This window comes from Natator depressus, chromosome 2, assembly GCF_965152275.1.
Source record: "Natator depressus isolate rNatDep1 chromosome 2, rNatDep2.hap1, whole genome shotgun sequence".
Classification (NCBI taxonomy): Eukaryota; Metazoa; Chordata; order Testudines; family Cheloniidae; genus Natator; species Natator depressus.
In genome coordinates, this window is record NC_134235.1 from 247,197,604 (window position 1) to 247,211,312 (window position 13,709).

The 13,709-nt window shown below is 45.9% G+C and overlaps 1 protein-coding gene across 3 annotated transcripts in view; it reads right to left on the reverse strand.

The window, feature by feature from the left end:
• Positions 1-13,709, reverse strand: part of DPP6 (dipeptidyl peptidase like 6) — a 783,294-nt gene that overhangs the window by 683,287 nt on the left and 86,298 nt on the right. The window contains exon 1 of one of the 3 annotated variants that reach the window (XM_074946293.1): positions 4,886-5,366. The exons of 1 other annotated variant lie outside the window; for it this stretch is intronic. In XM_074946293.1, coding sequence (XP_074802394.1) covers positions 4,886-4,936 — 51 coding nt within the window. In that variant the 5' untranslated portion in view covers positions 4,937-5,366. Of the gene's footprint in view, positions 1-4,885; positions 5,367-13,709 lie in introns of those variants that run through there. One more of the 3 variants, XM_074946296.1, reaches the window with a different exon arrangement.

Here is a 13,709-nt window from a genome sequence, read left to right on the forward strand (position 1 = left end):
GGGAGGAGGCGGAGAAGAGGTGCAGACAGGGCCTTGGGGAAGGGGGCTGGAATCAGGGCATATCTCCTCCAGCCCCCTGCTGTGAGCTGCTGTGGGCAGAGGGCTGGGGGTGTGGACTAGGGTCATAGGGGTGCTCCCAGCCCCCTGCACCCCCCCACACAGCCCTCTGCCCTGACCCCTGCACCCCCCCACGACCCCAGCCCTGACTCCAGCACCCCCCACGACCCCAGCCCCCCCACACACCCCATGCCCTGACTCCTGCACCCTCCTCACATGCCCCCAGCCCTCTGCCCTGACTCTTGCACCCCCCACACATACCCAGCCCCCCCACACCCCATGCCCTGACTCCTGCACCCCTCCACATTCCCACCCCGACCCTGAGCACCAAATGGGAGCTCCTGCACCCCCCCCCAACCCACCTGCACCCCTCGCACCAAGTGGGAGCTGCCCAGGTAAACACTCCACACCCAAACCTCCTGCCCCAACCCTGAGCCCCCTCCCTTATTCTAGCTCCTGGCCAGACCCTACACCCCAATCCCCAGCCTGCTCCTTCACCCCAGCCCTGTGCTCAGTGCACTCCCACCCTCAGCTCAGTGCAGAGAGAAAGGAAGAGAATGGGCTAGAACCAGGAAGAAGGTAGGTACCCATCTATGTGGGCAGGGCAGGGATCTCAGACTGGCAGCGGGCTGAGTGGGGCCTGCGGCTGGGACCCCGGCTGGCAGCAGCCAGCGTCCCGGCCGCCGGCCCCGCTCAGCCCACTGCCGGTCTGGGGTTCTGGCTGTCAGCCCGGGGTTCTGGCTGCCAGCCCCTTGCCAGCCAGGGTCCCAGCCGCAGGCCCCGCTCAGCCTACTGCCGGCATAGGTGAGCGGAACCCCAGGCTGGCAGCGGGCTGAGCGGGCCGGCGGCATAAGATCAGCTTTTTAATTTAATTTTAAATGAAGCTTCTTAAACATTTTGAAAACCTTGTTTACTTTACATACGACAACAGTTTAGTTATATAATATATAGACTTATAGAGAGAGACCTTCTAAAAAACGTTAAAATGTATTACTGGCACGCGAAACCTTAAATTAAATTGAATAAATGAAGACTCGGCACACCACTTCTGAAAGGTTGCTGACCTCTGCTGTAGCCAGATGATGAAATTCAGAACAAGAACTGGACAGCAGCACCACTCTGTTGCTAACAGACACAACGGGTTCTATTGATGTGCATGTTCCTCTCACTGTTCCTTTGAATAATAAATTGCTTGGACAAAACAGTCATAAAACTCTCCCTTACATACAGTTCTGCCCTCCGTTATTCATGTACAACTTCACTAAAGCCATTCTCTCACTGAACTCTACGTGCCAAGTTCACAACTGGCAAATGTGGGTGCAACTCCACTGACTTCAGTGCAATTATGCCTGCCATGAATTTGGCCCACTGGGTTTTCACTGGTGTAAGCGGGGGCAGACTTTGGTCCTGTAGGTCTCACTACTTTGGAGATCCTTTTCTAAAATAAACAGTCATCTATCATTTTTGTTGCAAATATATAAGAAAATTGGCATGTGTGAGGTGACAGCCACTGCAAAGCCAGGGAGCTATAGATTTATAAAACATGCTTACTTGAGGGAATAGTATTCATTTGCCAGACTTGGCTCAGATTGATGGGGAACCGAAGGGAATAAAGTTCTAACTAAAATTAAGTAATACTTGTATATAACGACAGGAGCAAAGAGTTTGCCCAATATCATTCAAGTTCTGTTACCACACAATAGTTTGAAAAACATCCTGACAAGCTCATGGAATATGACCTAGTTTATAAAAGGAAACAATTGACCACTTGCCAAAGCATTCCCATGAAAATAAGAAAAGCTCCATTATCAAGGCTGTGAACTGTGTTTCCACATAGGATAGTCCCTCAGCTCAAATGATGGATAGGAAACAATTCAGTAAAATAAAAATGACACTTGTCCAGGTAAATTTTTTTTTAAACCGTATTGTGAAAGACTGCCACAAGGATACAAAAATGTATCTTACTCTCACAAGTATGACTTTTCTTTTGGCTGGTCTAAGTAAAGTTAAAAAAAAAAAAAGACATCCCCAGATGTAGTGACTCCATGAGCTATCACCACACTTCAGGGTGCATTGTGAGGTAAGAGGCCAATGGGCCAAGATTCTCACACACTGTCACATCATTTTAAGAAAAAAAAAAATCTCATTTTAAGAGAGATTTTTAAAGAGAGGAAGAAAATCAATATGTACTTAGTTTCTTGTCAAGATCCAAAGCAACAGTGAAACTGTCAAAAAAAAAAAAAAACAGCGAGCTTTGAATTTTCAGTAACCTTTCAAATTCTGCCAGGTAATTAAGATAATACATACTGCAATACAATCAGAGTTACTTCAGACAACACATACAGGCATGCACACTACATGCAGGATTTTTTTTTTTAAAGTATATTGCCATGTGCATTATCTAGCAAGGACACTTAAAATATCAGGCTTTAATATGAATGACCAAAGATTACATTTTTTCCTAGTAATAAAAATGTGTAAAATGAAACTTACCGAAATGATATTTTTTAAAAAGTGTGCCATGATAAGAAATGCACCAGTTTGAAGTTGCTAGAATTTCCATTAAAGTCAATGGGAGTTTTGCCCTAGATTTCAGGATTGGATCCAGTAATTGTTACTTTGAGGAAAGGTAAAAGCTGTTCAGTATTTTCTGGATAAAATATTCTGAGTCCACCAAATTAAAAAAAAAGTCAACCCTCACTTTAAATATTAGCTACACGCTCAATTGCCACAAACCAAATTATAGGTCCTTGTGGCCAAATTATAACAGAAACAAGTTCTCCTACAAGTAAAACAAACCCCCAAAGTTAAGTACTATGGATCTACGTCACCCATGCCACTTTAACAGTTATGCTCTCCTAAAATCTCTCAGTATGCATTCCAATTCAGATTGAAAATATTATTTTTTCAAAACCAAGATTAAAAACTGGCACTGGAGTTGGGGGACAGACTGTTGAGTGGCCAATAAGATGTTATGGCTGCGATTTAACAAGACCCTGCTAACCTGAAGTCAGTGGCCAAACCTCCATTGAGTCTTATCGCATCAGGCTCTGATTGGGCAGACAGCTCCTACAATGTTATTTTGTTTTTAAATCAGGCACTCTAGTCTCGCATGCATTAGCACAGAAGTGCTTAGATGGATCCATTTTTGTCACACAGAGAAATAACACCAGAAGATACAGCCGTTTGAATAAGTAATAGTAATGGGATCCCTTCCTCCAATTATTTCTTGACTGTAGAGCCCAAAGGATAATATCTTATAGGTTTTTATTAATTCTGTGATGTTGTATATGTAAATTAGGTTAACACTGTCCCTTAATAGACAGCATCACCTCATGCGGTGAATTATTCTTTTAGTGGTGGATATCACTCTAGTCAAGGACTATAATGACCTTTACAACAGCAGTTTAAGAAAAAAAAGCAGATTCCCGCATGGTAGAGAACCCCAGCACCAAGTATTTTTACAGGCATAATAAAAAAAATACGTTGCAATCACATTTAAGGTAATATTCCAGGGGGGAAATGTTTGCAGAAGTTCCTGTTCAGCTCCCTTACTTGAATTCACAGGTCACATCGCACGGCACCTCCTGTTAAAACTAATGCTAGAAAAAGCAACATGATTGTCCTGGTAGTATAAAAAATGAGTGATTTTACCACGGAATTTAGAACACCTTGGCCATTTCTTACACGTCTCAGGATGGGGGGAAACGCGTGCTGCCCCCGTTACATTAAATGGGAGCATTTCCCTAAGAGGCGGGCACGCGGAATACAAATCTCACATGTTTGCATTTGTGTTTTTAATCGTCAACAGGTGTCTTTAAAAGGCTTCAGGGTTATTTACAATAAGTTGTTTTTGGAAGCCAAGTCCTCTATAAAGACATCACGTCTCACGGCATCCCTTGCTCAGCACAAAGACCGCCACGACACCGCTGCAATCCACTTTCACTACCCATGGCATCCCTGCAGTTCGGCAGAGTATCAGCTCATGCAAGCAAAGGCCGGGCGGGCGGGGGGAAATTACCCCAACCAAGCAAAACCCAAACACCTCAAGCGGCTCAAGACAGCAGACAACACAGACAAACATCTCTCTAGCAGCACAAGATGGCAACCGGCACTTCCTCCGGGAGATCATCCGCCTTTGGTGGGGGTTTTCCCCCCAGCCCCGTTGGCTGAACGACAGATGTGCGGAGAAACAAACACATACATCAAGACAACTGCTATAGTCACGCAGGAGGCAGACCGGGAAGAGGGAAAACCCCACTACGGCCCTCAAGTTATCAAAGTTGTCTGTGCAGCGATCCACTTCGGCTGGGCAGCTCCCCCCAAAACCATCTCACCCCCTTCTCCAGACATTTTGTAATCCTGGGGCGCGAGGTTCTTGCCGTCACCCAGCCAGCCCGTGCCCGCTTCTCTCGCCACACGAGTCCGGGCAGCAGCAGCTCCCAGCAGAGTGCAGAGACAGCAGAGCAGTCGCTTGCGTTGGGGGGGCACAAGGGGGCTCCCTCCAAACCCACAGGTTCAAATCCCCCTCTCCCTGGCACAGTGCCTAGCAGGGGCAGGAGAAAGGACCCTGGCACACGGGGAGCCTCTGCCTAAGCGAAACCCTGCTAGGAAAGGGGCACTTCACAGCCACGATTCACCATCAACCGAGGCTGAGAGGAGGGATCTCCAAGCAAAACGAAAGTGGGGGGGGGGGGGCTGAAGTGCCGGCCAGGGGCACCCCACATGCTTCCACTAAAGGGGGGGGGGGATGAGCCTAGTTGCAAGCCCGAGGAACGAGCCCCACAATTACTTACAGTCGTTGGAGGCGGCAGCAGCAGCCACTTACCATCATGTTTCCTTGCATTTTAGCGGTTTTTATCATTGGCTTTTCCTTCATGTTCGCTCTGCGTGCGGGAGCGTGCGTGAGTGAGTGCGGCTCCCCGGGAGTTACTTAATCCAGCGGCCCCAGCACTTCAGCGAAGAGCCGGCTTGCCCTTGCGGCGGCTCTTTGGTGGGGCGGAGGGGGCGGGGGGTGTCTTTCCACCTCTGGAGCAGATTAGTGATAATTGCTCCCCTTTGGCAAAGGAAAAACCAAGCCACGTTCTGCGGGGGAAGGGATCCTCAGTCAACACCCAGCAGCTTCAGCTCCTGCCCGGCGAGAGCTCCCGGGTAAACAGAGACACGCGCCAGCCCCATCCCCGCACACTCACTCACTCACTCGCACTCACACTCACGCACGCAGCAGGCAGCTATTGCGAGTAGCCTGTGGGATGGGTCTGAGGAGCGGGAGCTGAATGACACTCGGTGCCGGGAGCGGGGGGTGGGAAGGCAGGTCCGCGGGCAGGCTGCTGCTGCTCACACCAGGGACGAGAGGAAGCGCCACTTGCATGGAGGTCCAGCACATTCAGACCCAGCTACAGGGCGGCGCATCCCCCCTCCCACCCCCGCCCCTCTCCCGGGGGCCGCGCACGGCTTCAGCACAAACAGGAACCGCGCCGTCTGGCCCGGGAGCCGGAGCCGGACCCGCCCCTCCCCGGCGTTAACTCTTCCCCGGCCGCGGCTAGGCAGGAAGTGGACCCGCCCAGTGGCTGCCCACAGGGTGGGGCTGTAAATCCTGGCCTTACCGGTGGGGGGGGGGGCACGCACGGTGCGTTGCCATGGTGACGCGCCTTTAGCCTGCCCCGCTGCACCCCGCCTGCCTGCCTAGACTCCGCTCTGCCCTGCCCCGCCCCGCCCGACCCAGCCGCGGCTACGTCCCCAGCCCTCCCCCGAGGCTCCCGCTCCTCGGGCGGCAGCCGCATCCCGCCGGCCGCTGCGTCCCCAGCTCGTCCCCCGGCAGGGAGCCCGCCGCCCCGGGGGCTGCTGCGTGGCCTCCACGCACCCAGCCCAGCCGCCCTCTGGGGTCGCCCTATCTCCTCTAACCTCACCCCTCCGAGCCCCTCTGGCTGCTGCGCTTCTGCCCAAACCCCCTGTCCTTCATTCAGCCCGCTGGTGCCTGCCTGCGTGCACCCACTTCTCTCTCCTACCCTTCCTCCCGCGGCGACCCCAGGCATTCAAAACCCCACTTTGTTCTTGGGCTGACACACGCAGAGAGGCAGGATTCATTTACAGTCCAGTCACTCTAATGCTATGACCCTCCTGCTGCAGTTTTCTCCCCCAGGTGCTTGTGGCAAGGCAAAGGAATCGCTGGTAGAGAGGGGCGATGACTCCTAAAGGTGTATTGGGGTGTTACGTGTTGATGCCTCCTTTATTAATAAAATAAAACAAACCCCATCATGTCTTTTTCAATGCTATTGAAAACAGGCAATTCGGATGATATACAACAGCAGAAAATTCAATACAATCCTATTAGCATAAACCCGGAGGCTGCTTAACGCCGCATCAGAGAAATGTTGGGATGATCATCTAAAAGGCTTTCCAAAAATGCCAAGGCTCAGGAGCAATATATTGTGTGAGGTTTAACCCTTATGTAGGCAGCAGGAGTGGCATTTAGAGAGAGAGGATGCAATTTGGGAAATGCACAGAGAGGGGCAGATACTGTCTATATTTCATAAAGCCAAACATGCACCATTCTCTTGCTGTTACTCCTTGGTCCACCGACCAGTCTCGCCCCACCTTTTCATTGATGCCCCGCCCCCTTCCTTTTCCTCTTTAGCGTGGCCAGGGGCCTCATGCTATCACTACTGTCTCCAATGGATAGAAAGCCGGACCTAGCCGTTTCTGCTCCTCACTAGACCAGAGGAGGGCGCCAGATTCAAGCTAAGTGCTCACTGGCTGACCTGCCCAAATGTTACTTTTAAGGGATGACAATAGGTCACACTTTTTAAAGGTACAGTGTCCTGCTTCTGAAACATGTATCAGCTCTCCCTTTACCAACCACACCCCTAACCATAGGGTTGGATTTGGATCAGGATCTACACATTCTTGGACTACCTAACATTTTAAAAATTCCCTGTTGAAGAACAGCTCCTGCTCTCCCTCCCTCCCTCCTACTTGTGTAATTTGCTCAGAGGCCGTTAGGAACAGCAGGAAAATGAAACTGATACGACTACTCAGGGAAGTAGTCTGCCTAGGAGGAGTAAAATGGAACCAAGTAGGATCCCATCAATTTCACTTTTCAGGACTCTGCTGCTCCTTCTGGTGCTGACAGATGAATACTGACTTCAGGAATAACAGAATGTATGAAATCAAAGGGGAAGGAAAAGGCCTGAAAAAAGAGAGAGAATTGTGTCCAGTGGTTAAAGAAGATTGAAACCGGAAGGGAGGAAGCCAAGGAGGAGGGGGGAATATTGCTATTCAAGCCAAGCACAGGAGGCAAAGCTCCTTCTTTTAACAGAGGAAGAGGAGCTGCATGTCTCTATATTTCCCCTTTGCTTTAACCTCTGTTTGTAGCTCACTTTGTAAAAAGGTTTGTAGTCTGGCTCTTTACCATTAAAAGCACAAGCTCAAAAACCAAGGCTCCTAACTGGCAGCTGTAGCAAACACATTAACTTCTTATGTGGCCCAGCCAGGACAGGGAGAGACAGACCCACAATCTCCTAATGTGGGTTACAAACTACTTTGTTTCTTTCAGCTACCAAACCAGTTAACAAGTGCCTATCCACCCAAATGAACTGTTGATTGAAAGAGGCTCTGATAGAAGCCTTGCTCCTATGATTTAGGATTCGCACATTTCAGGGTGCTCAGAGAAACCGACACATGCAAAAATCAAATTATTCTGTAACGCTGTCAGAAGCCTATCTGCTCTAGAGGATAACCCTCCAAAAAGAAGAGCATGGTGGCACCTGGGTCAGTTTCTTATTGTTGGGAATTGCACATGGTGCTAGAGCTAACCCTGCCTGTCTGCCCTGCTCATCTAGGAAGATTTACAAACATCTCACTCCTGCTTTGTTGATTTTGTCTGTTCAGTTGCCTTTACGTGGTAGTGCTTACAGCTAATGTATGTTGTTTATCTTGACTGGAAGGTCTTCTCTGTGCTCCCCAAAATCTTGCCCTCTGCTTTCTTTAATTCATTTTTTATTTTTATCAGGCTTTGCCTATTGCATCTGAGTGCTTTATCTTCAGATCTTTTAATTATGTATGAAGACAGAGTATTTGATACACGCTTCATAGTAGGTAGTTCCCATTTGCCTCCTGAATGATTTTATATACCAACAGAATCACTTACAAACTCTGGCAGCAGTCTTCCCCCCGCCCCCAATCTCTCATAATGCAGTGTATTGGTTTTGTCTGCTTACTCTTATTTAAAGTCTAATTTATGTGTCTTTGGCATTGGTGTAGCAATTGCTTTGATTAAAAGAGTCTAGTTTGAAGATTGCTGGCAAAATGCTTGGTTTCACTTCTGATACCATTCAGGTTTCTCCCCCACTGCCTTCAGCACAGACACTCCTGGTCCATTTGGCTAGGATTACTGCACTATTGCTTTTCCACATTGGCCATGGATCCTACTCCCATCACAGTTATCAACTCCAAGTGATGTGGCAACAGACCCTACGCATGCGCCAATATAATTACAGTATATATGTTTTCCAATGCTGTACAAAAAAATGGGAGTGGGTACATTGGGAAAAGAAAAAAATCCTTTACAAAACTGAAATTCTTGTCTTTGTGGCAAGTTCTGCTCCATGACTTCCTCCCCACCCCCCCACCCCCAGGTTGGGTAGGATGGTTTCAGAACTAAGTCAACAGCCTGCCACCAAAGGTTTATGACCCATAGGATGCAAAACACTGTCTGCTTCCCCCACAGAAAGGCATGATCATTTTTTTTTAATTGGCCATCATAGTGCCTTACACAGAGCCAGGAGGCTACTTAGTGAATTTGAAGAGGTAGATAAAACTCTTGACATGAGAGATAGCCACCTGTATTATCTTCCAAGAGATTTTGAAATATTCTTTACCGATGAACACTTTCTTATGCCTTCAGGTGTATCCATCATGTTCCAAGACGTTGCCAAGATTCAGGCTACTGCCTTTCCTGACACTGGCTGAGGATATCTGTCATGCATCGATCTATTCAAATGTCATTGTAAGGCAAATTTTATATAGCTCCACGTGATACTTAGCTCTATTGGCGCAGGAATTGACTTTCATGACTCAGGCATGACAAGGTAGGTAGCTAGGAGCTGCATGAAACTGGCCTATTTTTCACTTCCAATTTTGTTAAGTCTATTTTGTTATTACACACTTGTAATAGATTGGAAGGATTGTCCAGGAAGTCTTGATTTATAAGGGTAGAATATTTGCTACAGTGGCCGTTGGCAGCAGTGACTGTTTTGGGTTTAGGCCCAAATGGTGGGAGCCAGAGGACTTCCACAAAGAAAGTTAAAATGTGTGCACAAAAAATGCCTTCATCATAGCACCTTTTGGCACTTCCCAACTACACAGTTAAGTCCAATGCTATATAAACCATTATATAGGGTCAGAGGTAAGCTTTCAGAACACATATGACTCTTATTGTTCCTTGAGTGTGGGAGCCCATTGCAATTTCACTTTCACTGGTGTTAACTATATACTTCAGTGGACTTACTCCTTCTTTACATAAGTGAAAGCGTTATTAGAATCAGGCCATAATGGCCAGATTTCAAAGGGAGCCACTGGCTGCTGAGCACTTTGGAAGATCTACCCATTACAGGCAAAGATACTTCTCAATGGGAGGTTTCAGGGTAGCAACCGTGTTAGTCTCTATCCACAAAAAGAACAGGAGTACTTGTGGCACCTTAGCGACTAACAAATTTATTAGAGCATAAGCTTTCATGGGCTATAGCTCACTTCATCGGATACATAGAATGGAACATATAGTAAGAAGATATATATATAGAGAGAGATATATATACAAACACACACATACAGAGAAGGTGGAAGTTGCCATACAAACTGCAAGAGGCTAATTAATTAAGATGAGCTCTTATCAGCAGGAGAAAAAAAACTTTTGTAGTGATAATCAAGGTGGCCCATTTAGACAAGCTGACAAGAAGGTGTGAGGATACTTAACATGGGTCAATATGTGTAATGACCCAGCCACTCCCAGTCTCTTTTCAAACCCAAGTTAATGGTATCTAGTTTGCATATTAATTCAAGCTCAGCAGTTTCTCCTTGGAGTCTGTTTTTGAAGCTTTTCTGTTGCAAAATTGCCACCCTTAAGTCTTTTACTGAGTGGCCAGAGAGGTTGAAGTGTTCTCCTACCAGTTTTTGAATGTTATGATTCCTGATGTCAGATTTGTGTCCATTTATCAATGGGAGAATCCTACACTCAGAAGGATTTATATATAAACCCGAACAAGACTATTTCTCCAAACTTCAGCTACTATCATGGTAACAAATATAGCACCCTGTATGTTGTTGTTTTTATGGATTAGTTTGAGGAACAGTACTTTTCTCACTTGTACCATAAATATTCAGTGCAGCGTGGGTTTCACTATGATGGGGAGGACTCTATCTGGAAAGCAACAGAGATCACAAGAACTATATCCTGTTCACAAATATTCTGTTCAAACCTGTGATGAACAGGGATGGAGGAACTTGTTTTATCAAATATAAACCCACTGAATACAGTTGAGGCTGGAAAGCAACAGAGATCACAAATACTAATTTCAAGACTTAATTTCAAACAGAATATTTACTGTTTGCATAGCAGAGACTCTCATTTGTTGAGCTTTTTTTAAAATATATATTAAGGATATAAGAATCACAGAATCATAGAATATCAGGGTTGGAAGGGACCTCAGGAGGTCATCTAGTCCAACCCCCTGCTCAAAGCAGGACCGATCCCCAATTAAATCATCCCAGCCAGGGCTTTGTCAAGCCTGACCTTAAAAACTTCTAAGGAAGGAGATTCCACCACCTCCCTAGGTAACACATTCCAGTGTTTCACCACCCTCCTAGTGAAAAAGTTTTTCCTAATATTCAACCTAAATCTCCCCCACTGCAACTTGAGACCATTACTCCTTGTTCTGTCATCTGCTACCACTGAGAACAGTCTAGAGCCATCCTCTTTGGAACCCCCTTTCAGGTAGTTGAAAGCAGCTATCAAATCCCCCCTCATTCTTCTCTTCCGTAGACTAAACATCTCCAGTTCCCTCAGCCTCTCCTCATAACTCATGTGTTCCAGTCCCCTAATCATTTTTGTTGCCCTCCGTTGGACTCTTTCCAATTTTTCCACATCCTTCTTGTAGTGTGGAGCCCAAAACTGGACACAGTACTCCAGATGAGGCCTCACCAGTGTCGAATAGAGGGGAACGATCACGTCCCTCGATCTGCTGGCAATGCCCCTACTTATACACCCCAAAATGCCATTGGCCTTCTTGGCAACAAGGGCACACTGTTGACTCATATACAGCTTCTTGTCCACTGTAACCCCTAGGTCCTTTTCTGCAGAACTGCTGCCTAGCCATTCGGTCCCTAGTCTGTAGCTGTGCATTGGATTCTTCCGTCCTAAGTGCAGGACTCTGCACTTGTCCTTGTTGAACTTCATCAGATTTCTTTTGGCCCAATCCTCCAATTTGTCTAGGTCCCTCTGTATCCTATCCCTACCCTCCAGCATATCTCTACCTCTCCTCCCAGTTTAGTGTCATCTGCAAACTTGCTGAGGGTGCAATCCAGTGGACCAACTCACCAGCCAGTGTATTTAAAAAACAATCCCAAAAGCATCAGGATTTCAGTCCCATTCTTAAAGATAACCCTTTATTTTCTCCCAAATAAAACAGTTTAATGTAAGTGTCACGTATAAACGATGTCCTTTTCCCTTGCCCAAGGGTCTGCTGCAGTGCCTATTACCTGCAGGTCTCACTCCACAGGCTCTCTGCTTGCAAGTTAAGGAGAGTCTTTCTGCTCCCTTCTGCTGAGTCTTTCCTCCAGAAAACTTGCTTCTAGCCTGCTCCCTGCAGGGCTGCACTCCCTAAGCTCTCTGCCTAGCAGTCAAGGAGAGGCTGAAGGTTCTCCTCTCCCTTCCCTGAATTCAGCCTGCCCTTTATATGCCAGCAGGCTTGGCTCTGAGTCACAGTGTTCTACCCCATGACCTCTAAGTCTTATCCCTTTCATCTGGGAAGGTTGTCTGAACATGCCAGGGTGCAGCTGTTGAGCCCCAACCCCCTAGAGGGCCAGCTCTCACTTTGACAAAGGGGACCATGATCGTATTTTGACAACAGAAATATACTGTTGGGAGGGAGGGGGAAGCAGCATGAAGAGCTTGCCTGCTTCAGGTTATCAGTAGAATCTGCCTTACAATCAGTTTACCATATTAGGGAGAATTGTGATCAATAATACAACACGCAGATGTCAGATGTTGGGAGTAATACTGCATGGCAGGGTGGATAAAACACCAATAATACTTTTGGGGGGAGGAAATCCATTTTATTTTGTTATTTATTACAAGTTTTTCTTTAAAAATAAACCTGTTTAAAATGAAATCTTAATTTAATACAAAATATGTTAAGGCCTAACCTTATTGTAATTTAATTGTAAATATGAAACATTATGATTAGAGGTTTATGTGTCCTAAACATTTAAGATTGTTTTGTTTAATAAAAATGAATTGAATATGCTGTATTGTGTTTCATTAAATTCCAGTTACCATCCTAATGCAGCTAGACACAAATCATGAGCAAAAAGTTAAATTATCTAGTAAATAAGCAATATATCACTCAACATTTTCTCACATACTAAAATGTACAAATAATAAGAACCTGAAAATATTATGCATTATGATTGTTTAAATAAATGTATACAGTTATAGTGTACCCTGCCAAGTAGCAAAAAGATGTACCAAATCTAGTGTTGATTTACAACTAAATAGAGCCTTTACATGTTTTAATGGTTACAACAACCAATGACAATGCACCTTTCTTTAGAAGTTGGTGATTTAAATCAAGATTTTCCAGTTGGTGATTTAAATCAATCTACCCTGCAAGGAAATAATGGAGACCTTGATCAGGGCATTAGTATTGGACCCTGGCCACAATGGATAGCTAGTAGCTGCTACAACCACGTATATGTACACTATTGTAACTAGCATCCTTTCCCTCACCAATGTGGGTCAATTTGTAGCATGGCTTGGCTAAAATGGTTCTCAGACTACTCATCTACAACCCCAACCTACTTCTGTTGAAGTCAAGGAGAGTTTTGTCATTGATTGCAATGGATGTGGGATTGGTATCCTAGGGGAACTATACCACAATATTCTCACATATTTTTCAGAGGAAAACAAAATTGCTTATTCATCACAGAAAAACAAGTAGAACTTCCATTTCCTGCAAATTGACGTATAACACAAACATTGATAGGATTAACAGAGCTATAGAAAATACTTAACAGTGACCTAAACTTAGCCAATTAATTTGCAAGTTGCAGAGGCCCCATTGCAGAGCGTGGTGAGATCCCTTAGGAACTGGCTAGTAGATAGCAAGACTGATACATAAAAAAATCCAGAGTTTTGATAAGGGATCACAATGTATTAGAGGCATGAAGTCAAATAACAGTAGAGTAGAACCTCAGACTTCTGAACATCTGAGTTATGAACAGACCAGTGAACCACACACCTCATTTGGAACCGGACATACGCAATCAGGCAGCAGCAGAGACAAAAAGAAAAAGCCAGTACAGTACTATGTTAAACATGAGCTACTAAAAAAATAAAGGGAAAGCACCATTTTTGTTCTGCATAGTAAAGTTTCAAA